The 24,403-nt window shown below is 44.2% G+C and overlaps 1 protein-coding gene across 1 annotated transcript in view; it reads left to right on the top strand.

Annotated features, from left to right (window-relative positions):
• The first annotated feature begins 411 nt into the window (after positions 1-411).
• Positions 412-24,403, top strand: part of LAMB1 (laminin subunit beta 1) — a 73,689-nt gene continuing 49,697 nt past the window's right edge. Inside the window, exons 1-8 of the mRNA XM_030871138.2 lie at positions 412-543; positions 673-795; positions 1,860-2,035; positions 4,792-4,927; positions 8,046-8,119; positions 15,621-15,809; positions 15,900-15,963; positions 20,040-20,242. Of these exons, the coding sequence (XP_030726998.2) occupies positions 759-795; positions 1,860-2,035; positions 4,792-4,927; positions 8,046-8,119; positions 15,621-15,809; positions 15,900-15,963; positions 20,040-20,242 (879 nt within the window). The 5' untranslated portion in view covers positions 412-543; positions 673-758. The remainder of the gene's footprint in view (positions 544-672; positions 796-1,859; positions 2,036-4,791; positions 4,928-8,045; positions 8,120-15,620; positions 15,810-15,899; positions 15,964-20,039; positions 20,243-24,403) is intronic.

Here is a 24,403-nt window from a genome sequence, read left to right as displayed (position 1 = left end):
GCCCAGCCCGGGCTCAGCAATACATGGGGGCTTCCCTGCTTTCTCAGGAGCAAACCTGCCAGGTCGACCCTCTTTCTAAAGGGTTTAACCAGCCCTCCCGGAGCGCTGGGTGCCAGAGTTTATAGCCTTGGGCACCTCTTCATGACTCACTCCTTACAAATGTAAATGCACGAGCCAGTGCGCCCGTAGGTCCCGCCGACCCGCCTCCTCGCCTGCGATCGGAGCACCTCCTGCCCCTGCCCTGCGCACCGCTGGGGACGCGCACCCTCCGGCCGCCCCGCAGCTCTGCGCAGGGAACGTTAAGAGCCACAGCCCCGCCGCGTCCATAGATGCGGCCTTAAAACAAAAGAGGCGCCGGGGGAGGGTTGGACCTGGCCCTCACCCCCTCCCCGCCAAGTCGGGGCCGCCCGCCCCCTCCGCCCCGGCTCCCCGTGTGCGCATGAGCAGAGGCGCCACCCTCGGTTCCTCCCAGGGCGAAACTTTCTAATTCCCTTCTTTGGGCTCCGGGGCTGCCAGGAGCCGGGAGAGCGCTCGCCCCGCCGGGTGAGGAGAACAAAGTGGCGGCGCGATTTTTCCCTCCCCATCCCCCCGCTTCCGTGGGAGCGGCAGGAAATGCGAGGGCCCCTCTCTTCTCCCTGAATATTTGCCTTATTTTTTTCTCCCCCTCTCCAGAAAGGAAGACGGCGGAAAAGAGCCGGCGGCTCGGCGGCCGTGTCCTCCCCTCCTCTGCTGTGTCCCCTCGGCTGCAGGGACTGGCCATGGGGCGGCTCCAGATGTTCGCGTTCAGTTTCTTAGGTAATTACGAGGAAACGGTGGGGGGAAGGGCGTGGGCTTGGACGCGGGGAAAGAATAAACCAAGCTGTTGGTCCCAGCTTCGGGGAGCCTGGGGGATCGGGAGGGGGCATCGGGAGAGGGGCCCGGTGGAAATTCTGCGCTGGGATTAAACGCCAGCGCCCTGGGTGGTAGCCGGGGACGGTGTGCGAGGACCGCAGGCGACTGCATCGCGGGGGGCTGTGCCAGAGCTCCGGGTGCTCCCGCGGCTGCCTTTCTGGGCTTGGCATCTCCGGCCCTTTCTTGGTGGGTCTCTCCGTCGCTGGGGTCAGGCTTCATGGGGTGGAGGGCTCGCTAGGAGCCCATTTTCCGGGAAAGTGCCCCGAGCTGAGCGCAGGCTTCGTCCTGGGAACAGATTGGGGCCATGTGGCTTTAATTAAGCATCGCTGTTTGCCCCCGGATGGCGCCAGAAACAGCTGGACCGGGAGCGTCCCCGGAATGACGAATTGTTGAAGCCAATCCAAAGCCGCAGGGACTGTCCACCGGCCCCTCGCTCGGGAGAGTGGCGTCCCCCGCGAGCCCCACCATCCCCCGTCGCCGGGCGAAGCGCCCGCGTCCTCCGAGCGTGCATGCACACACACTCACGCGCCCGCACGCTCACAGATTTCCGCGCACACACACGCGCTGTCACGCTGAGGATATACAGGCTGCCGCGTGCGCGCGGGTTCACAGACACACACGTGCGCGAGTACGGGTGTGCGGCGTTTGGCCACCTGCCTCCCTGCGCCCAGGTCCAGGCGTGTCGAAGTGCCCGGAGCTGCTTCCCGGGCAGATTAGGGTGGGCGCGAGTGTAGGTGGGTTTCCTGGGAGTGATGCTCTTGGCTGCTGGACAAACTTGACGTCTCTGTTTCTGTCTGAATCCTCCTCTCCGCGTCCTTCCTTCCCGGCCTCGATCATCTCCCCATTGTGTCTCTTTTCTGTGTATCCTGCTTTTTTTCTGAATCTACTCTCTCCCCGCCCCTGCTTATTCCCTTTGCTGGGGCCCGCTCCCTGCTTGTGCCCTACCCTGTTGCCTGACCCTTCCACAGCCCTGTGCGGAGCCCAAGTGAGTGCTCAAGAACCCGAGTTCAGCTACGGCTGCGCGGAGGGCAGCTGCTACCCGGCCACCGGCGACCTTCTCATCGGCCGAGCCCAGAAGCTCTCGGTGACCTCGACCTGTGGGCTGTACAAACCCGAGCCTTACTGTATCGTCAGCCACCTCCAGGTGAGGGGAGAGATGGCTCCAGGCTCTGCGCGCGCGAGCCTCCTCCAGTCCAGACCGAAGGGGAAGGCCCAGGGGACTCCGCATCCTGCCAGCGATCCAGATAGGAAGCGCCGCAGCCAGGGAGTCCCGGGATTAGGCTGGTAGCTCTCACCCTTTTGCACTGTGGTGGCTCACAGTTTGCACAGTTGCATCCGCCAAACATTTCCTGCCGCGGCCACAGTCAATGTGGAAAGGCAGGGCTGCAGACAGATCTGGTGGCCCTGCCCCCAAGCCCTGACCTCTAAAAGACCCGGGCGTCTAAAAGACCCGTGTCTTTTTTTTTGTTGGTTGGTTTGGTTTGTTTTTTAATCCTTTTCTTTCTGGAAATGTATATAAAAGGTGGTTTAACCTCTTCTTTTTTATATACTGAGTGGTGATCTTGGCCTTTTCCCAAATCTTTCACTTGGATAAAGGGTATTCCAGCACTGACAGACACCTTGCAAGGTCACTCCCGTCATGGAGAAAAACACTCCAATGTTTTTGTCTCCTCATTTGGTGTTGTTCCCATCTACTTCCATTAGATAGCAGAATCAGATGCTTGCTTTTTCAGAATGCCCTGGTTGCCATGGTACCCGATAGAGGAGGACCCAAATGAAATTTCCGAGTGTTATCTGTTTCTAAAAGTAGACCCAGATCCTAGCTTTCAAAGGTCACGTTTTTTGTTGTTGTTTTGTTTTTTTGGTGGTACACCGGCCTCTCACTGTTGTGGCCTCTCCCGTTGTGGAGCACAGGCTCTGGACGCGCAGGCTCAGCGGCCATGGCTCACGGCCCCAGCCGCTCCGCGGCATGTGGGATCTTCCCGGACCGGGGCGCGAACCCGTGTACCCTGCATCGGCAGGCGGACTCTCAACCACTGCGCCACCAGGGAAGCCCCAAAAGTCACGTTTTTAATAAAACGTAATTTTAAAAGAAGGCTCAAAGCATAAACCACCGAGAATCAAAATCCCTTTCCTTGATTTTGAAAAGGGAGGCAGGTATCTCTGGCCTCTAAAGCCAGCATAAGGGCTTAATCTCCTGCGCAGGGCAAGTGCCAAGCCACTTGCTCGAAACTTGGTCACTGCACCCGCCTGCAGATCTGCCCTTCAGGAGTGGGACAGAATACCGTGTGGTTTGCAGGCAGATGCCTTCAAATGGAGTCACGTTTACAAAGCAGGAGGAGAGCCCATTCTGGAGACCTGATAAATTAAACCAAAGGAATGTGGTAAAGTGGATTCCACTTACTTGCTTCCAGGTTTATACGGAGATGTCTAGACTGCTTCCTCCTGATTAGAAGAGAGGCTGTAATTAAACTTTTTTTAAGTTCTGGTAATTGTTCTCCAGTATTAGTTTCCTTGGCTACAAGTTACTGAAGGCAGTTGATGTTACCTTTTCTAATATTAGCATGTAAATTTTACCCAAAATATTATGCTAACATTTACCTCCGAGGCCAGGGCATCCTGTAAATGAGTCACCAGATCCTGAAACCAGCTTTGACCAGAATGAGAATTGGATTATTTGCCTTAAAAGCAAGTAGAGCCAGACTCTCTGGTTTATGTGATTAGCCATGAAATTGTGGAGGACTCTTCACAGATATTAGAGACTAGAGAAAGGCCCTGGGTGTGTACTTCTCTCAGATGTTGAACAGGTGAAAAATTGAGGCAGGAAGCCGTAAGTATTTTGTCTAGGGTCCCATTGTATTCCTGACTTCTAGTTGGTACATCTTGCCAGTCTCTAAATCCTTTTGGGAGGAGGGTGATAAGTAATAGCTAGCTAAATAAATACAAACATAAAAAGTACAGTCAGTTGATACTGTCCTTATAAGATTACCACCCTTGCTTAAATGTTGTTTGTAAGATGTGTGTGGGTCTCTATAGATTTCCATCTCAGTGTCACTTTCAGACCTAAGAGTAATATGCATTTCAGAAAATCTTAGAGAGCAAAGCCTTATGTGGAAAAGGAAACTTTAAGTGATGCTGTTTATAATTCACAGTGATGCAGTGCAATGAGGGCTCTTTTGGCTGTGACCCTCATTTTAAGGAAAAGGAAAGTGAGAAGAGAGAAGTTCAAAGCTACTCTAAAACCTAAAGTATATTTTTAGTTCGGGTCCAATTTGGCGTTCTTTGAATTGGTCCCAGTTTTCAGTGCTCCCAACATGAGAGTCTGGTGTCCTCTTCCTGGATATTCTGAGCAGTTTGTAGGCTAGCCTGCTCGCTGCCACTGCGAATTCACTGCTGGGGCAGAGGAGAAGCTAAGAAATCTTTATCTGTAGTTCCCAAAGCTGCTTAAATACGTCTGCCTAATAACTGGTTTCTGCTTTATATAGGTTTTTGAAAATCAGACCAATTGAACTGTTCTCTTTTTATTTTCAGTTTCCTTTATGTCAGCAAAAATTCTCTAAAAGCTCCTCAGCAGTTTGCTTCAAGAGTAAACTTCTCCAGTTATTCACTGAGATTAAGACTTAAGCCTAGAACTTTCATTTTGATTAAATTAATAGCTTGTGGAAACAATGCCGCCTTCTACTTTTGACCTTGAAGTTGCAAGAGAAGAGGAAAATTTCAGGAGTATTTCATACTCAGTTAAGTTAAAAAGTGAAAGACGTATGACAGGTCATTTAAGTAATTTTGGCACATGCATTTTTCTTGAAGCAAATAGGTTGGGTTTTTGTATCGTGGGCTTGATTTTGGTGTGTGTGCACGCGCGATTGCTTCCTAGACTCATAGAACTGACTTTGCTTTCAGGAGGACAAAAAATGCTTCATATGCAATTCACAAGATCCTTATCATGAAACCCTGAACCCTGACAGTCATCTCATTGAAAATGTGGTCACGACATTTGCTCCAAACCGTCTTAAGATCTGGTGGCAATCCGAAAATGGTATGTGGTTGGTATGGGGATAAGTTCCAAAGAGTGTGATGGGTCACCTGGAAGGGGTTTACGGGCTACTGGGTGTTTGTAATTACGATTGGTTTCTCTATCCTGGAATTATGGCCTTTGACAGATTTACTGCCTGAAGCACTAACTTCTCTTGATAAAATCCGATCTTTCTTCCTGAAGTATGCACTTCCTATAAGAAAGAGGTCTTTCATGCGAGACCAAAGGAGTATTTCATAGTCTTCATACTAAGGGGGCCTTGGGGAGCGTGGGCATGGGCCGGGGGCAGTCTGGGGAGGGCGTGGGAAGGCCCTGTATCATCTCAGGCCCTTATTCCTCCACAAAACAGCATCTTTCATTTTCATCAACCCCAAAGGAAAGGGCAGAATCAACGCCCACCATCTTCTTTCCATCTAGAGAACATTTAATCATAGTACTCTGAGTATACATTAGATGTAGTTTTTCAGACTCAACGTGGATAATGATCCCAAGTCAGCTTTTCCAGTGAGTGTGTGAATCCCACCGTTTTTCCTTTCTTTGCCTCTTGGGTTTTGGTTTAATAAATTCATCAAATATGATACTGTTGCGGTACAACTAAGCCCAAATTAGTTTTGCATTTGTTTCAAACTTGAATTCTGAAATTTGAGGATTAAAGGTAGAGTTAATGTGTTTGTCATTAACAGTGTTACCATTAGAGCTTTTGTTTTTGATTAATTTATTTTTGGCTGCGTTGGGTCTATGTCGGTGCGCGTGACCTTTCTCTAGTTGCAACGAGCAGGGGTTACTCTTCATTGCGGTGTGCAGGCTTCTCATTGCGGTGGCTTCTCTTTTTGTGGAGCACGGGCTCTAGGCGTGCGGGCCTCAGTACTTGCGGCATGTGGGCTCAGTAGTTGTGGCTCGAGGGCTCAGTAGTTGTGGCTCGAGGGCTCTAGAGCGCAGGCTCAGTAGTTGTGGCATACGGGCTTAGTTGCTTCACGGCATGTGGGATCTTCCCAGGTCAGGGATCGAACCCATGTCCCGTGCATTTGCAGGCGGATTCTTAACCACTGCGCCACCAGGGAAGTCCCGACCACTAGATCTTTTTTACAAAACATTTATGAGAAAGGACTCTCAAAGAAGTGATTCTAAGCCTGGGCAGAGAAAGCCTGGGACTTCTGAACCACATAGAGCTTATGACAAACGTGGGATGTCTCTGACTGTCCACCTTTTTCCAGTGAGACCGAAAGACAATTAGAAGAAGGATGCCTCAACATCAGTATCAAGTTGATAGACAGTAAAATAGTTCATCACGTGCTGTTGTTCTAGAGGAGGGTTTTTCTTGGTTACATCAGGACTTAATCAGTCTCTACAACTTTGAGTTTGTGGGACAAAAGAGGCCAAATGCCAGAAAGAAGGGATTTTCAAATAGAGGGGTTTGAGGGCGCTGTCACTCTGTCACAAGAGATCAGATGAGATTAGATGGATGGAACTTAGTTTTAGAAAGTCAGACTGAATGTTACTGTCCCCTCTCATCTCTCTGCTGTCTGATAGGTCACAAGTGAAGACTTTGTTTAGGAATGTGATTTTATCTATTTATGTTTTGTCCAAGATGAGCTTTACGTGATGTGACGTGTTAAATTATCAGTGCTCAGGCCCAGAAACAGTCTTGGAATGTGCACCTACTTTTAACTTACCCCTCCTGATGCTTTACTACTAGGTCCGACAGAAATCAAGTACACCATAGAAGAATGATCTCATTTCTTTTCTCCGTAGATTTTTCTTCCCATATTTAAAAAAAAAACAAAAACAAAAACAAAAACCTGCAGTGCTTTATCAGGTTAGGAATCTAAAATGGAATGCGCTTTTCAAGCCCACATTGCCGGATATGTTCTTATGTTACAGAACTGGTCCTAGTCTTTCTTGTACTTTACGCTATTTCGTTATCTCTTCATTTTAAACAAATAGTGCAGGTTTTTAAAAGCCTGGGAAAGGAGAGACAGATAGTTGCTTAGCTAACCTTGTTGTGGAGAGTAGGTTTGTAGTACAGTTTCTTTCTAATAAGTTAGATAAGGTTAGTTAGCACGGCTGTGTTTTTCTTTAACATTCCAACTAACTCATATCCGTTCCAGTGACCACTTCCCCCCCACCCCCATCCCCAATTGACTTGGCAGTTGTCCAGTGGGAGAGTTTATTTCAAAAGTCCTACTGATTTCCCGAAAATACACCAGCCTGTGACATCATTCATCCCAACACATTCCTGTCTTCCTGCATTTAAGACTTCTTTTGCTTCAGAAGATGGACCCCCAAAAGCTCTCTCGAGCACAGGAAATGTGGAAAGGTCTCCTTCGCTAAACAGGCAGGCTTGAGGGCCCAAGGGATTGGGGAGGAGGTGCTTTCCGTCCCTGGAATTCCAGTGGATTGACCCCCAGGGCATAGTGCAGAGGCTCATTTGTTTGTTCAGGCTTTCCCCTGAAAGGGAAGATGTTAGTATTTGTTCTGGGCCAGTTTATTTATTTGACCCATTCTTTGTCTCTCTGGCATTGTTTCTCGGTTGTGGAAATGCACCCAAAGCCTTCTCCGTGAGGGATAGGTTTTTCTAAATTGGAGTGTAACTCACAAAATGTGGTGGACTCTTATTTGTTTTCTTTGCTGCTGCACAGAACAAAAGGAATATGTTTGTGTCGACTGGAAGAGGATTGTGTTCCTGGGCTTCAGACAGCAAAGCTGAACCCCTACTGTGCACAGGAAGTGCCCCCTCTTGTTTCGCCTTTGAGAAAGTCCCTTGGCTAAGTGGGTTGGGAAGACTTTTCATTTTTTTCCTAAGCAAAAGATGTCTTTCTTGACAGCAACTAAAGGCTGTCATTCTGACATTCTGCCAGATGTCTTGTTCCAGGGAATACATTCAATACGTTGAACTCCAGAATGATTGATGAACAACTGAAGAATCATTCTGAGATGTGCTCTATCGCCTGAATCAAGCCAGGGTTTTATCATTATTTATCTTACCTTCAGCTTAAGATGGACCGCAGAGAGAACGCCTATGCGGAGCCTAAGGATACTTGAAGAGAATTGTCTCAGTTGTTCACAGATTTCCCGTTTACCTTGCTGTTTCCTTTTGTCTTTTCAAAAAAATCTCCTATAGGCGTGGAAAATGTAACCATCCAACTGGATTTGGAAGCAGAATTCCATTTCACTCATCTCATCATGACCTTCAAGGTAAGGTCTAACTTTCTCACAAATTCCCCTTTCAAAATGGATGGCTGTTGCGGCTTGGCCTCAGTGGGAACCTAAACATTATTATTGCTATAAATTGGGATAATTGAACAGCTTTTCAACATGGGCATGAAGAACTATGCCTAACAGATACTCTCTCTTCATGGCCGTAAGTAGAGAGAGTCACTGTTCTAAGATGATTCGACTGTAAACTTTTAATTATATATCTGTTTATTTCCCCATGGAGACAGGCAGCTTTGACCTGCTCCCAAATCATAGTAAGACATCTGGAGAATCAGTCCCTGCTCCCTTGGGTTGATGTTTTAATGCTGACTTTGGTAACTGAAAAGGAAGTGTATTATCTTTAGTTTTCAAGGTTTTGCAAAATATGTGGGAACGGTTTTTGAGTTCCTTAAGAAATGTGCTTGCCTTCTTCAACGTGGATTTTTCCCATCCTTTTTCTTTGAGAGATGTAAAATGACTCCAGGACTAGGGAATGTCTGTGTACAAAGTCCCTTTGTTTCTTCTTAAGCAGCTGCCTGGAAATGACAGGCTTCACATGGCTTAAAATACATGTTGGTGCACACAAAACCTATAATTCACTTATTGCTTCTCAGATTAAAATCACTTTTGAATCGTTTTCAGTTGGGGGCCTTATCTACACCTTCTCAGGTTTGGAAAAGGTGCCAGGGGTAGGTTTACAGTGTGGGCGGGTAGCCATGAAAGTCTTGCTTGTGTCCTCTGCCTAAGCCTGGGCGGCCAAGGGCCAGGGGTGGGCGTGGAAGTCACAGCGTGACTAGGAAGGTTGCTGGGCTGCTGGTCCCCAGGCCTGAGCTCTTCATCCCCTTGCTCCTCCACGGGAACCTGCTGTTGCTGGTTGGGGTGGGCGGGGGGAAGGTTTACACGGTGGCACCTGGTCCCGCGAGGGATTAGGGAGGACTTTTCCTAAACCACGCCTTGTCCCTTCATTGGCCACGTGCTCAACCTGGCAGTTAGAAGTGAGACTCAGCTTCGGATGTTGCCTCCACGTTATGGGACACCTAAAAATACTCAAAATCGTCTTTATGAATGTTTATGGTCCTGTCTTTTACTTTGTTCGTTTTCTCCTTTTAAAAGGTAAAACTACCTTTTATGGGTAGTTCGTTTATATCCAAAAGTCGAGTGGGCACATATCCTGTAGTTGAATACTCATTCAAGTGAGTACAATGGGCCAAAGATGAAATTCTGTGCAGAAGTGCTGAAAGTCAGACAGAGGAGGTGGTGATTAAACTGAGACCTAAAGAATGGGTACAAGTTGGCACAACTCATCCTTTGGGCCCCTAGTTCACGTGTGAAAAGCAACATCTACAGGATTGCACAGATTTGGGTGTGACTCCCCATTCTGTCCCTTACTGGCGTGTGTGGCCAGAGCTTCTCCTTCCTCTTTGGTAAAATGGGAAGAAAAATAACGCCTGCATTATAGGGATGATCTTACCACCCTGGCATATAGTGGGAGCCTGAATGGTTTTATATATGCTGATGCTTGGCATGTAGTAATTGCTTTACAAATACGGCCTAAATAAGTGGATAAATGAATTCCGTCATCTTCTGTTTGTAAGAAACTGCCTTAGATTTTAAAGATAGCATGTTCCTGCTCTGCGCTGTCCGGAAGCTCCAGTCTTCTAGGTGAGAAATACGTACTTGCAAATAACTTACAATACAAGGTAGGATGTGCTCACTGCTATAGCAGAAGTTCGGATAAAGTACGTGGGCAGGGAGGAGGGTGAGATTCATTTTTGCCTGGGATAAAGGAGAAAGCTTTACGAAGAGGGGACTGAGATTGCACTTGACCTGGGCCAGGAAGAGTGAGCATGACTTTAGGGAGAGCAGGTAGAAGAAAAACCCTTCTTGGCAGTGTGAGAGCAAAGCTCTAGTGGTGGGACAGTTCGGGCAGAGTTTGTTCAACACGTACTATGTAGATGTACCTTGAACTTGGGCTAGTGAAGGGAGGAGCGGGAAGTAAGGTTACAGCCAGAAGGACTTTGCTTCCTTGCTGAGGGGTGTGAACTTTATAGAAAATGGGGAGCCATCGACAGGAAATGAGACCTGCGTTTCAGGAAGGGAGCCAAGAGGAAATACAGAGGAGGGCCTGAGGCATGGAGATGAGAGGGCACAGAGGCAGGGGGCTCTCAAGGTCAGCGGTAAGGGGGAGCTGGAACTGACTTAGGCAGGGGTGGTGTTAACGCAAAGGCTGCCTGTGCCTGTCAAGTAGGAGGAAGCCTCCTGCTGCAACCCGGAGTCCTGACAGTGTGACTTGGAGAGCTTTTCCCAGTCCCACGTCGCCCCTTGCTACCCTCTCTGCTACCCTCTGCTACTGTTGCCTTGGAGAGTCATTGCCGAGAGGAGAGCCCTTGTTTTCTAAGGGAGTCAGTCGGACCCTTTAGAATCAAAGACTCAGCCATGAATTGGAGAAGGAGTAGAAGCAGACAGCAGAAGGCAGGGATGAATCAAAAATTACTGAGATGTCCAAGCTGGGGAACTAGGAGGGTGGTGATACCATTGAGTGGTGAGGACAGGTAGGGGTCGAGGATGAAGAGTGTGATTATTCCTTTTTTTTAAAATTTATTTTATTGAAGTATAGTTGGTTTACAATGTTCTGTTAAGTTCTGCTGTATAGCAAAGTGATTCCATTATGAAAACGAAATGTATATATGTATTCTTTTCCACTATGGTTTATCACAGGATATTGAATATACTTTCCTGTGCTATACAGTAGGACCTTGTTGTTTATCCGTTCTGTATATAATAGTTTGCATCTACTAATCCCAAACTCGCAGTCCATCCCAACCCCCTCCCCCTTGGCAGTCACAAGTCTGTTCTCTACGTCTGTGAGTCTGTTTCATAGATATAAGTTCATTTGAGTCATATTTTAGATTCCACATAATAGGTGATAGTATACGGTATTTGTCTTTCTGTTTCTGACTTAGTGTGATAATCTCTAGGTCCATCTGTGCTGTTGCAAATGGCATTATTTCATTCATTTTTATGGCTGAGTAGTATTCCATTGTGTATATATACCACATCTTCTTTATCCATTCATTTGTTGATGGACGTTGAGGTTGCTTCCACGTCTTGGCTTTTGTGAACAGTGCTGTTATGAACACAAGGGTGCGTGTATCTTTGAATTATAGTTTTGTCTGGGTGTATGCCCAGGAGTGGGATTGCTGGATCATTGAGAGTGTGTTTGTTCTAACTCGTGTTTGCGTGGACATGGCTGTTTACTAAGTGGATTAGATTTTCTTAGGGTAGCAAAACCAGTTAGCATATCCACAGTCGGTTTTTGTTCATAGCCAAAGGTTTCCAAACTCACAGCCCTTTTGTTTAGTATAAATTCAGAGGCAGCTATGCAGCAGTGTGAGGCCTGAGAAGGTCAGTGACTCAGCAATGAACATGGAAAGGCTTCCCTTCTGTAGGTAAAATGTGTTGTCCCAGTTTCCAGCAGTTTCCTAACTTCACAGAAAATTGGATAACTCGTCAATGGCCTTTTGGGACTCAGAAGGTTCCAGAAGGGAGAGAGAAGGAAGCATAACCAGGACTGGCTATAAGGCTTTTCCTCTCTGCTGTCTTGTGCCACAGAGACATCAGGCTAGTCTCTCTCCAAAGTGTTGCCACCCACGAGGCAGGTCCCCTGGGGAGTTTGCCTTGGTTCAGTTATTGGGTTTTTCCCCCCTTTGTTTAAAATTTTTAGTCTAATACTCTCTTGGGTTTAATAAAGTATCATTTTCTCATATTTCTGAATAGGTTAAAAAAAAAAAAAACCTGAGCAACTAGTAAATGTATAAGTCAAGGAATCTGTCGAAATGTGGCTTTCCATTTCCTTACCCTTGTCTCCTTTTATCCGTGAGAAATACCATCAGGATTATGAAGGATGGTGCAAGGAGAGCTGGGCAGGTACTAGTTTTGACCCTTAGTTGTCACCCAGATTTCTGTCAAGAATTTGTTTTATTTTTTTTTTTTATGGTCCTGTTCAAGTTCTTGTATTGGTCGTCTTGGCCCCCAACATTTACTCTCTTTAAAAAATCTTTAAATTTTTATTTATTTATTTATTTATTTTTGCGGTACGCGGGCCTCTCACTGCTGCGGCCTCTCCCGCCGCGGAGCACAGGCTCCGGACGCGCAGGCTCAGCGGCCATGGCTCACGGCCCCAGCCGCTCCACGGGATGTGGGATCTTCCCGGACCGGGGCACGAACCCGTGTCCCCTGCATCGACAGGCGGACTCTCAACCACTGCGCCACTAGGGAAGCCCTATTTTTATGTATTTTTAAAGGTTACTTTCCATTTACAGTTATTAGAAAATATTGGCCGTACTCCCTGTGTTGTACAACACAAAACATCCTGGAGCCTGTCTTCTACCAAGTAGCTTGTGCCTCCCACTTCCCCACCCCTCCATCGCCCCTCCCCCGACCCCCACTGGTAACCACTAGTTTGTTCTCTGTATCTGTGAGTCAAGCACTGGTTTGAATTCAGAAGTGAGTGTCTCTGTTGAGCTTCCGTTTGCTGAGTTGCCTTAACTTTCTTGATCTTCCTCCATCGTCATCTGACTGCCACTTCCCGAAAGGCACTTATCCTGTTCATCACTGTTGAAGCTTTTGCCTATTTTTAGTGCTCATTCTGCTTCATCTCTTTTTCCCCATTGCCCCTGTTCACCACACCCTCCTAAAGCTCCATCCTGCCTCAGTTTCCAGAATTCTTGTCTTTTTCCTCCTTCCTCTCTGACATCCATTTTTCAGGCTTCTATTACACCATTAGCCAGTGAGGCAGAAAAGATCTTCATTCAGCCTGGATTTGAAAGGTCTTCGTTCAATCTGGACTGAAGTCTCTCTGCCAATACCTGGCGAGTTAACTAATGTCCCTGAGCCTCGATTTCCTCATCTGTTGCACAGATGTGTTGTTAAGGTATATTAGTTTGCCAGGGCTGCCATAACACAGTAGCACAGACTGGGTGGCTTGAACAACAGAAATGTATTTTCTAGGGTTCTCAAGGGACAAAGTTTGAGATCAGGGTGTCGGCAGAGTTGGTTTCTTCTGTGGCCTCTTTCTCTCCTTGACTTTTAGATGACTGTCTTCACCTGGTCTTCTGTCTGGACCTGTCTGTCCTGATGTCGTCTTCTCAGAAGGACACCAGTCTTATGTGATTAGGGTCCACTCCAGTGGCCTCACTTTACTTTAATTACCCTTTTAAAGACCCTATCTCCAAATACAGTTATAGTCTGAGGTACTAGGGATTAGGTCTTGAACATCAGAATTTGGGAAGGACACAGTTCAGCCCGTAATGAAAGATTAAATGAAATAATGTGATTAAAGTTCCCAGCACCCCTCTCTTGTCTTCTGTTAGCGCTTTGTTGATGTTGGAGCACTGACTTGGCTCTCTTTTATCTTGTCCTTTTCTTTTTGAGGGGAAATTAAATATTTGGAGGTTTCAAATTATGTATACAGTGCCTCCCAAATCCATGTTTCAAGTTCCATTTTCATAGCTGAGTCCAAGACCACTGTTTCCAGTTGTCCAGTGGGCGTCTCGATTTTGAGACCTTGCATGTAACTAGACCCAAACTACATGCCTTTGCTTCTCTTCTGTATCTTTGTTAGTAGTAGCACACACGCCCACCTACCTAAGCTCAGGGGTTCCTGTTTCTTTCTTCTCCCTCCCTTTCCACTGGAATCAAACTGATCACCAAGTGCAATTCAGCATATTTTACTTCCAGTAAATTTTCAGAGCAGTCAATCCCATCCCTTTATCGCAGTCCACACTGTAATGCTTGAGTTAAGACCTTCATCTTTTTTCTGTTCACTTGGTTCCCTTGTCTCTTGTTTTGTCCATGTCCAGTAACTGCCGGAGTTGTTTTTCTGAAGTGCAATCTAAGCATTTCATTCTGTTCACTTAAATGTTTCAGTATTCCCCTTCATTGCATAAAGATAAAGTAAACCCCTTAGCATGGTAACAAATTCCTTCCCAACCAACCCCTCCTGCCACCTGTAACCATCTCTACCCACTGTCTGGAAAACACCCAGTTACCATTTTAAGATAAGTTTGATGCCATCTTCTCTCTGAAGCATTCCCTAGTTGTGTGTGTGTGTGTGTGTGTGTATGCGTGTGTATGCGTGCGTGTGCGCGCGTGCTAAAATATATGTAGCACAGAATTTGCTTTTTTAACGATTTTTAAATGTGCAGTTCTGATGGCCGTAGGTATATTCACAATGTTGTGCGACCAACACCACTGTCTGCAGCACTTTTTCATCACCCAGGTAGACACCCTGTACCCATTAAGCAATAGCTCCTCATCACTCCCTCTTCCCAGCCCCTCTTTTTTTTTTTTTTTTTTTTGCGGTACGCTGGCCTCTCACTGCTGTGGCCTCTCCCGTTGTGGAGCACAGGCTCCGGACGCGCAGGCTCAGCAGCCATGGCTCACGGGCCCAGCCGCTCCGCGGCATGTGGGATCTTCCCGGACCGGGGCACGAACCTGTGTCCCCTGCATCGGCAGGCGGACTCTCAACCACTGTGCCAGGGAAGCCCCTTCCCAGCCTCTCTTAATATCTAACCTACTTTCTGTCTCTATGTACTTGCCTATTCCATATGTTTCATATAAGTGGAATCACACGTTATTCTTCTGTGTCTGGCTTATTTCACTTAGAGTAATGTTTCTGAGGTTCATCCATGTTGTAGGAAGTATCAGAATTTCATTCTTTTTTATTGCCGAATAATAGTCCATTGCATGTGTATATCACCTTTTGTGTGTCTGTTTATCCACTGATGGACACTTGAGTGGTTTCCGCTTGTTGGCGATGGTGAGTGATGCTGCTCTGACTGTTCATGTGCAAGTCTCCATCTGAGTCCCTGTTTTCAGTTCTTTGGGGTGTGTAGCTGGAATTGCAGGATTCTCTAGCTTCTTGAGTTAGTAATTCCTTCCTCTTGTTTTCCCAAAGCACACCACATGTGACTCTATTATAGTGTTTGACGAATTGTTTTGTAAATAATTTCTGCCCCTTCCTGTACCTCACTGGACAGCATTAGTTACAGCATGTAGACCCCTTGTCTGGTACCGAGTAGCTGTCATTACACATCTACTGAATGATTAAACGAATGAATGAAAGAAGGAACACTCAAGCTATAGCAGTCATGTCATGGGAATGGTGGCTAAATGCACCAAAACTTGTATGCTATTAAGGCCTGTTTATAATCAGCTTATAAAGAGGAGCAGCTTATAAATAAATAAGTAAATAAAGAGGAGCAGCTTGCTAGTCTCCGGTAGGGTGGGAGGAAGCGCAAAATTTAGAGGCGAGACACTTCGCTGTGAAAAGAGGCTCCATGGAACAGCTGGAAATATTTGAAATCCAGCCACAGTCTGAAATACCAACCACATGCAGTCAGGGTTTGTGGCACACAATTGAATGACATTTTCCTCTGAGATTTTAAAATACAGATTACCAATAAAAGCGTCCAATGAGCCTCTTCCACCCTGCCTTTAGACATTCCGACCAGCCGCTATGCTGATAGAACGATCGTCCGACTTTGGAAAAACCTGGGGTGTATACAGATACTTTGCCTATGATTGTGAGAGCTCGTTTCCCGGCATTTCCACCGGCCCCATGAAAAAAGTCGATGATATAATTTGTGATTCCCGATATTCTGACATTGAACCCTCAACGGAAGGAGAGGTTTGTTTGTTCTTTTTGTTTTCCATTCTACTTACAAATCTGGTTTTTGATCATTGCAAAAATACCAATTACTCCTATATCTATTTTTAGGTGATTTTTCGTGCTTTAGATCCTGCTTTCAGAATAGAAGATCCTTACAGTCCAAGGATACAGAGTAAGCTTGTTTTCAAATAAAAGCTTTAATGAAGAACAGCAATCATGGGAGAATGCTTACCCAGAGCACTGCTACCCAGAATCTAAATATGAAGTGCTAATTCCACCCTCTCCATTTCCTTCTTTCTTTGCAATGCTCTTGAAATTGGCAGTTATCAGTCCTCACTGAAGGGGAACACGTTTTGATAAGAGTAACAGGTTTGTGTCATAAGACCCCAAACCATTATGCTGGTCATAATACCTTATTTATTGCTCAGTATCATGTATATATGACGTGTGTGTGTATATATATATATCACGTATATGATATATATCATATAATGCATACACATATATAATTATGTATATACAGGTACAGATTAGGCCATTGTAACAAGGTGTCCCCAAAAATGCAGTGTCTCAAAAAAGTTGACTTCTCTCTTACGAAATCACCGAGGGAGATTTACAGATAAAGTACCATTCGCTTGCCGCAAGCAGGCTTACCAGTTAAAATACAGGATGATACCCGGTTCAGTATGAACTTTCAGATAAATAACAAGTCATTTTTTTAGGATAACTATATCCCATGTGATATTTGTGACTGGTACGAGCCTATTTCATGCAATATTTGTGGTTAGTATAACCATGTGATATTTGGGACATATTGCTACTGCAATGATTAATTGTTTATCTGAAATTCAAATTTACTGAGCACCTTGTATTATTATTGCCAAATCTGGCAACTGTAGCCATTAGGTCACCCAGGTTCCCAGGTTCCCTCTGTCTTGTAGTCTGTATCCACATGGTTAGACCTGCATCAACCCCACCCTGTCCTTGTCCCAACCTGTGGGAGGGGACAAGTAAAGGGCAAGCGACCTGAAGCCGAACATCACATCCGTTCACACCCCATTGGCCAAAATTAGTCCCCTGGCTACACCGCAGGAGATGTGAGATGCTCTAGCTAGTGGCTGTGTGCGCTCTCTAACTCTTGGCTAGAGCTCTTACTGTCAAAAGAAGAAGAGAAGAAAGAATCCTGGGGGAAATTTTGAGGTCTCAGCCATATTCAATGTGCTCATTAAGATGAGGGTTGCAGTTGCATTTCACAGATGAGTCAACTGAGGCTCAGAGTTGGACTTACACGTATAAAGTGACGTGGCTATTTAATGAGAGATCCTGAACGCATGTGTTATGATTCTTAGAGCAGAGTGCTTTCCAGCAACCAGGCTCATGTCTTTACAGAAATACATTGTGATCTTGGTAGGCAGAATGGGCTTTGGAGTCTGGCACAGCTGGGTTTAAGTCCCAGCTCCAGCATATTAGAGCTCTGTGACCTTGGGCAAGTCATTTACTTACAACTTTTTTTTAGCTTCTACTTTTTCATCTGTAAATGGAGAGTCATATTGACCTCTGGTTGTTGTGGACGGAAAATGAGTAATGTATATAAATGACTCACCAAGGTGCCCAACGCATAGAAAACGTTGGGCCCGTGAAGCTGCTGCCGCTGTTGGTGTCGTCACTGCCATCAGCTGTCACTCAGGCCTTCTGTAGACCCGGTTCTGCACCTCAGAGTGAGGATAAGGCCCCCTCTCCAGCTACTGAGGTGCAGTCAGTTGAGCAGAGGTGGGGTGAGGTCTTGCTGGTTTTTCTCAGTGGGGCATGGCCCTCCTTTGTACCAAAGCCCCGTGGCGCTTCCTGGCTCACAGCAGGGGAGAGTAGAATGGAAGGAGTCCAGGGAATATTGCCAGAAAAGTGCTGTTTCCCCACTTAATTTTACATATGGCCCAGACCGTGTCTGGTCTGTAATTTATTAAAGTCATAGAATGTACATAGACTGTACATTCTATTGTCAGATATTTATTTTAAAGTTTTTATTTTTTTAATTTTATTGGAGTATAGTTGATTTATAATGTTGTGTTACTTTTAGGTGTACAGCAAAGTGATTCAGTTACACATGTACATATATTATTTTTCAGACTGTTTTCTCATATGGGTTATCCCAGAATATTGAGTAGAGTTCCCTGTGCTATCCAGTAGGTCCTTGCTGGTTATCTGTCTTGCCTATAGTAATGTGTGTGTGTTCATCCCAAGCTCCTGATTTATCCCTCCCCCACCCGCCGCCATGTTTCCCCTTTGGTGAGCATAAGTTTGTTTTGGTTATCTGTAAGTCTTTCTGTTTCGTAAATAAGTTCATCTGTATCATTTTTTAAAATCAGATCCCACATATAAGCGATATTATGTGACATTTGCCTTTCTCTGTCTGACTTCCTTCACTTAGTGTGATATCAAACAAATATTTAATGGTACATGCAGCCCTGTGCCATTTCTGAGTGAGCTCTGGGAGGCCTGCCCTCCCCACTCTCAAAATCCAGTTGCGAGAAATGTCCACACAGGCTCCATGACCAGCACCTCCTGGGTCCGTAAAAGGACTCACGGTCTGTTCCTTTAGGGTGAAATTTGTGGGACTTGCAGAATGTGCTGCCATTATAATTCTGTTGTCTTCGGCTGTTAAATGGCATCAGAAAACCTATTCCTATATTAAAGAAGCATCCACTGTAACAGATCGTGCTTTGGATTTACTTTGTAATCAAGGGAACAATATCTCTTTAGTTGTCCCTATTGTTGAGGCCTCCGAAACTCACTTCAAAAGTGATTGTGCCTCTTATAACAGCAGTAAATACGAGGCTTAGCTGTTGTTAAATATGGCAGGAGAGAGCGAGGGAGCTTATTTGCTCTGCTGAGGGCTTCCACAGAGATCACTCAAGGGCTTCTAAATACTCCAGCTGCTCTTCACGTTTGTTGTTTGGCCTCTTGTCAATAGGCGCTTGTGCTCGTATTGTGCAGGAGGAAATGTTGGCATTCAGAAGTTCCGTTCGGTGAAGTAGTACCACAGTTTCTCTGTTTGGTTTTTGATTTTACAAAGAGCCTAAGTTGAATGCATGGACTCATGGGCTTTCTCTTTCAACCCACAGCTATTTCTGTAGTCTTCATTGTAAGCTATGCATATATTATAAGTATTTAAAATTGTATCTGGGCTTTGAAAGTATCTGATGCATTGGGCCAATGCCCCGTTGTCCCGTGTTGTAAATTTTAAGAATCTATGAGCAGAAATGAAAGTAAAGCTTAGGAGCAATTTTAGGCTACAGAGCTAAAAGGGGAGGACAGGTGGACTAATGAATCTTTTGGGGTCCACTTCAGCAAGAGCCCACTTAGTGATTAATGAAAACACTGATAGAGAAGATTGAATGACTCTTGGTTTATCAAGTTATTAGAGAATGTAATTGACAGCCCCGCTTCTGTAATAGGCATAGGCCTATAGACCCAGAAAAAGGAAGAAAAGATCAAATAAGAGACATTGGTCTAGAAGTAACTTCTATTTAGGAAAGAATAATTTGCCTCAGCATCCCAATACTAAGCTCCTTTATCTTACGCCACTGTATAATATTAGTAATTATATTGGTAAACTGTAAAACTAAGACCCAGAAAGTTGTAGATTGTAACTGTGCTTCCAAACTTGGTTGAAAAGTCAGGCCCTGGATTGTGGTTATTCTATCATGTTAAATCGATTTTAGTAACTTGGATTTCACCTAAATGGTAGGAAATTTCAGATAGCATTTTCCTCTCCAAAGATAAACACATGTCTCTAATTGTCTTATAATGATAATGAGAATTGGAGTGCTTTGATAAGCTCTTTCCCACCTGAATGGAATTTTCTGATTTTGAGACTAATTGCTGTGGGAACCAGATGGTATTGCAGTAGTTTAGATTACTGTGTGTTCAGTGGCTTCCGGCAATCATGCAACCGCGTTTTTAAATTTCTCCGCCTCCACACTTCTTCCTGAGACATCAGTCTGCCAACAAATCCATCACAAAACAGATGTTCTTGTTAAACTGATGAGAAGGCAATAACCTTTCTTCGAGAGACTGTCACATTATGTTAACCTTTATTATTACGTGCATCTAGATCATGCAGCGGGGGTAAGCTTAAGCCATTTTTATTTGTCATGCGTTTCTATAAAGAGGAAAAAAACAAGTTGTCTAATTGCAAAGGAAGCCTTGCTTCTTTGATCACACTTTTCATATTCTTGGTGACCTTCGTAGATCTCCTAAAAATCACCAACTTGAGGATCAAGTTTGTGAAACTACATACTTTGGGAGATAACCTTTTGGATTCCAGAATGGAAATCAGAGAAAAGTACTATTACGCGGTTTACGATATGGTGATTCGAGGAAACTGCTTCTGCTATGGCCACGCCAGCGAGTGTGCCCCGGTGGATGGATTCCACACAGAAGGAGAAGGAATGGTAAGTACACGTTCCAGGCAGCTTCCTCCTTCGTACGGGTGATTCTAAAAAGCAGATGAAAGCTAGTATTACCTTTTTATTTGGTGTCTTATTTTTCCAGACCGCTATTTAGTCCTTTGTACCATTCCAGTGGTTGATTTTTTTTTTTCTTTTCCTTTTCTGTTTGCTGATTTTCTTGGACTACGAGAATGTAAAGAATACTCATTTCACAGACACGGAATTTTTGGAAATTGTCCCTGTGGGCTGCTGCCACAGTAGATATTTTAGTCAGTAAGGATTAAAAAGTTTTCTACGTGACAGTCACATCTTCCTTTACTTGAGGGAATATTAAAAACCACAAGCATTCCAGCCTGCATGCCAGAAGGCATAAATTGACCTCAGCCCAGAGAACCTGGAAATTTGAACCTAGAACCATGGACACCCTTTAGGAGTCAACTGGATTTTGTTTCTTGATCTTCTAGTTTCATTCTTTTCCTACTTTTATGCTGTGTTTTCAAATTATGTAATTTTAAAAATAGGGGACTTGGGTAACTTGCCAAATGGGTAACGTTAGGATATTTTACCAGTTTCTAAGTGAATTGTTGATTCTTGTTAGAAGAGACCAGAGTGTAAGTAATTTGCCAAAGGGCCCTATGTAAGTACATGGCAGATGCGAGTTGAAATCTTGCTCTCCTGACTGCACCAGGGCCTCCACTGGACTGTGGGCCTCGCTTCCTTTTTTTTTAATTAAATAAATATTTTTATTTATTTTTTTTGAATTTTATTGTATTTATTTTTTTATACAGCAGGTTCTTACTAGTTATCCATTTTATACATATTAGTGTATACATGTCAATCCCAATCTCCCAATTCATCACACCACCAGCTCACCCCCCTGCCAGTTTCCCCCCTTGGTGTCCATACATTTGTTCTCTGCATCTGTGTCTCTTTCTGCCCTGCAAACCGGTTCATCTGTACCATTTTTCTAGGTTCCACATATATGCGTTAATATACGATATTTGTTTTTCTCTTTCTGATTTACTTCGCTCTGTATGACAGTCTCTAGATCCATCCATGTCTCTACAAATGACTCAGTTTCGTTCCTTTTTATGGCTGAGTAATATTCCATCGTATGTATGTACCACATCTTCTTTATCCATTCGTCTGTCGATGGGCATTTAGGTTGCTTCCATGACTGGCTATTGTAAATAGTGCTGCAATGAACATTGGGGTGCATGTGTCTTTTTGAATTATGGTTTTCTCTGGGTATATGCCCAGTCATGGGATTGCTGGGTCATATGGTAATTCTATTTTTAGTTTTTTAAGGAACCTCCATACTCTTCTCCCTAGTGGCTGTATCCATTTACATTCCCACAAACAGTGCAAGAGGGTTCCCTTTCCTCCACACCCTCTCCATCATGTGTTGTTTGTAGATTTTCTGATGATGCCCATTCTAACTGGTGTGAGGTGATACCTCATTGTAGTTTTGATTTGCATTTCTCTAATAATTAGTGATGTTGAGCAGCTTTTCATGTGCTTCTTGGCCATCTGTATGCTTTGGAGAACTGTCTATTTAGGTCTTCTGCCCATTGTTTGATTGGCTTGTTTTTTAATATTGAGCTGCATGAGCTGTTTATATATTTTGGAGATTAATCCTTTGTCCGTTGATTCACTTGCAAATGTTTTCTCCCATTCTGAGGGTTGTCTTTTCGTCTTGTTTGTAGTTTCCTTTGCTTTGCAAACGCTTTTAAGTTTCATTAGGTCCCATTTGTTTATTTGTTTTTATTTCCATTACTCTAAGAGGTGGATCAAAAAAGATCTTGGTGTGATTTATGTCAAAGAGTGTTATTCCTGTTTTCCTCTAAGAGTTTTAGAGTGTCCAGTGTTACATTTAGGTCTGTAATCCATTTTGAGATTTATTTTTGTGTATGATGTTAGGGAGTATTCTAATTTCATTCTTTTACGTGTAGCTGTCCAGTTTTCCCAGCACCATTATTGAAGAGGCTGTCTTTTCTCCATCGTATATCCTTGCCTCCTTTGTCATAGATTAATTGACCATAGGTACGTGGGTTTATTTCTGGGCTCTCTATCCTGTTCCGTTGATCTGTATTTCTGTTTTTGTGCCAGTACCATATTGTCTTGATTACTGTAGCTTTGTAGTATAGTCTGAAGTCAGAGAGCCTGATTCCTACAGCTCCCTTTTTTTCCCTCAAGACTGCTTTGGCTATTCAGTGTCTTTTGTGTCTCCATACAAATTTTAAGATTTTTTGTTCTAGTTCCTTAAAAAATGCCATTGGTAATTTGATAGGGATTGCATTGAATCTGTAGATTGCTTTGGGTAGTAGAGTCATTTTCACAATATTGATTCTTCCAATCCAAGAACATGGTGTATCTCTCTATCTGTTGGTATTGTCTTTAATTTCTTTCATCAGTGTCTTACAGTTTTCTGCATATAGGTCTTTTGTCTCCCTAGGTAGGTTTATTCCTAGATATTTTATTCTTTTTGTTGCAGTGGTAAATGGCAGTGTTTCCTTAATTTCTGTTTCAGATTTTCCATCATTAGCATATAGGAATGCAAGAGATTTCTGTGCATTAATTTTTTTAACCTGCAACTTTACCAAATTCATTGATTAGCTCTAGTAGTTTTCTGGTGGCATCTTTAGGATTCTCTATGTATAGTATCATGTCATGTGCAAACAGTGACAATTTTACTTCTTCTTTTCCAATTTGTATTCCTTTTATTTTTCTTCTCTGATTGCCGTGGCTAGGACTTCCAAAACTATGTTGAATAATAGTGGTGAGAGTGGGCAACCTTGTCTTGTTCCTGATCTTAGAAGAAACGCTTTCAGTTTTTCACCATTGAGAATGATGTTTGCTATGGGTTTGTCGTATATGGCCTTTATTATGTTGAGGTAGGTTCCCTCTATGCCCACTTTCTGGAGAGTTTTTATCATAAATGGGTGTTGAATTTTGTCAAAAGCTTTTTCTGCATCTATTGAGATGATCGTATGGTTTTTATTCTTCAGTTTGTTAATATGGTGTATCACATTGATTGATTTGCATATATTGATGAATCCTTGCATCCCTGGGATAAATCCCACTTGACTCTGCACTGGGGCCTCCACTGGGCTGTGGGCCTTGCTTCTTGACGAAAGGTGTGCCTTGCTTAGTTGATGTTGGCCTTTTCAAAAATTGTTAGTCCTCATCTAAGAAGGTGAAGGGGCAGGACTGACTTGTATTCAACAGTCTAAAACTTCTGCCTTCCCTTTACTCTATTTAGAACCTTTATTGCACAGATAAAGTTGAATTTTTAACAGAGCCTGAAGGGAGAATATGTCCTTCTAATCTTTTTGCTCCGTCTTTCAGAGAGTGCCAGGTAGATGGTATTTACTTCTCAGAGTAACAGATCCTGCGTGTAGCTAACCTCATGTAGTCACGTCACTACCATGCGTCTCACAGTGTGTTGTACTGTTGATTCGGATGCCATAGGGTCCTGTGGTATGGGCTTTGGGACTGGTTTAAGTCTATGAAAACCACCTTATAATGGGAGGAATTTAGTCTTCTGCTAACTGCACTCTTGTCAAGGTGGGTTCAGGGTGGACCTGTCTGTCCTGTTTCTGAATTCCATCCTGTAGAAACTAGTGTTACGGTGAGGGATCCGTGAACGTGCATATTTGCTCGACGGAAAGAAGTGATTTATCATTTATGTGCCTCAGGGGCTCCAGTGTGACTGGTGGTGTGGTGTAAGAGAGCACATCGTGGTCCCTTCCTGAAGCGAAATAATCTGTATCTTTTTCTGGCATTTTATATTTCTTTCCTTAAAAATGTAAATGTGGTAACTGATTAATTCTTAAAATTTCATTTTGGGTTGAAAAAACATTTTTAAGTGCTGAGCCGGAAGTCAAAAGCCAGACAAAGCAAGCAGAGAAAACCTGTCTTTTGTATGGCATGGGGTAAAGCTTGCAGTAAATTGAGTTGGTTCCCGGTGGTGTGTACACATTTAGCTCTCCATTATAACTTTTGTTGGTTTCTATTATAATAGATTTTTTTAAACTGTTAAGTAACTAGTTTGTTTTTTTAAAAAATTTTTAAGTGACTAATTTTGTTCTTCTGTGTTTTTTCTCATCAATACTTCAATAAGAATATTTATCGAGTACCCATTATATAGCAGGAACTGTTCCT

The sequence above is a fragment of the Globicephala melas genome, chromosome 9 (genome assembly GCF_963455315.2).
Source record: "Globicephala melas chromosome 9, mGloMel1.2, whole genome shotgun sequence".
Lineage (NCBI taxonomy): Eukaryota > Metazoa > Chordata > Mammalia > Artiodactyla > Delphinidae > Globicephala > Globicephala melas.
Note: the sequence above shows the minus strand (reverse complement) of the source record. Positions and strands in the feature narration are given on the sequence as shown.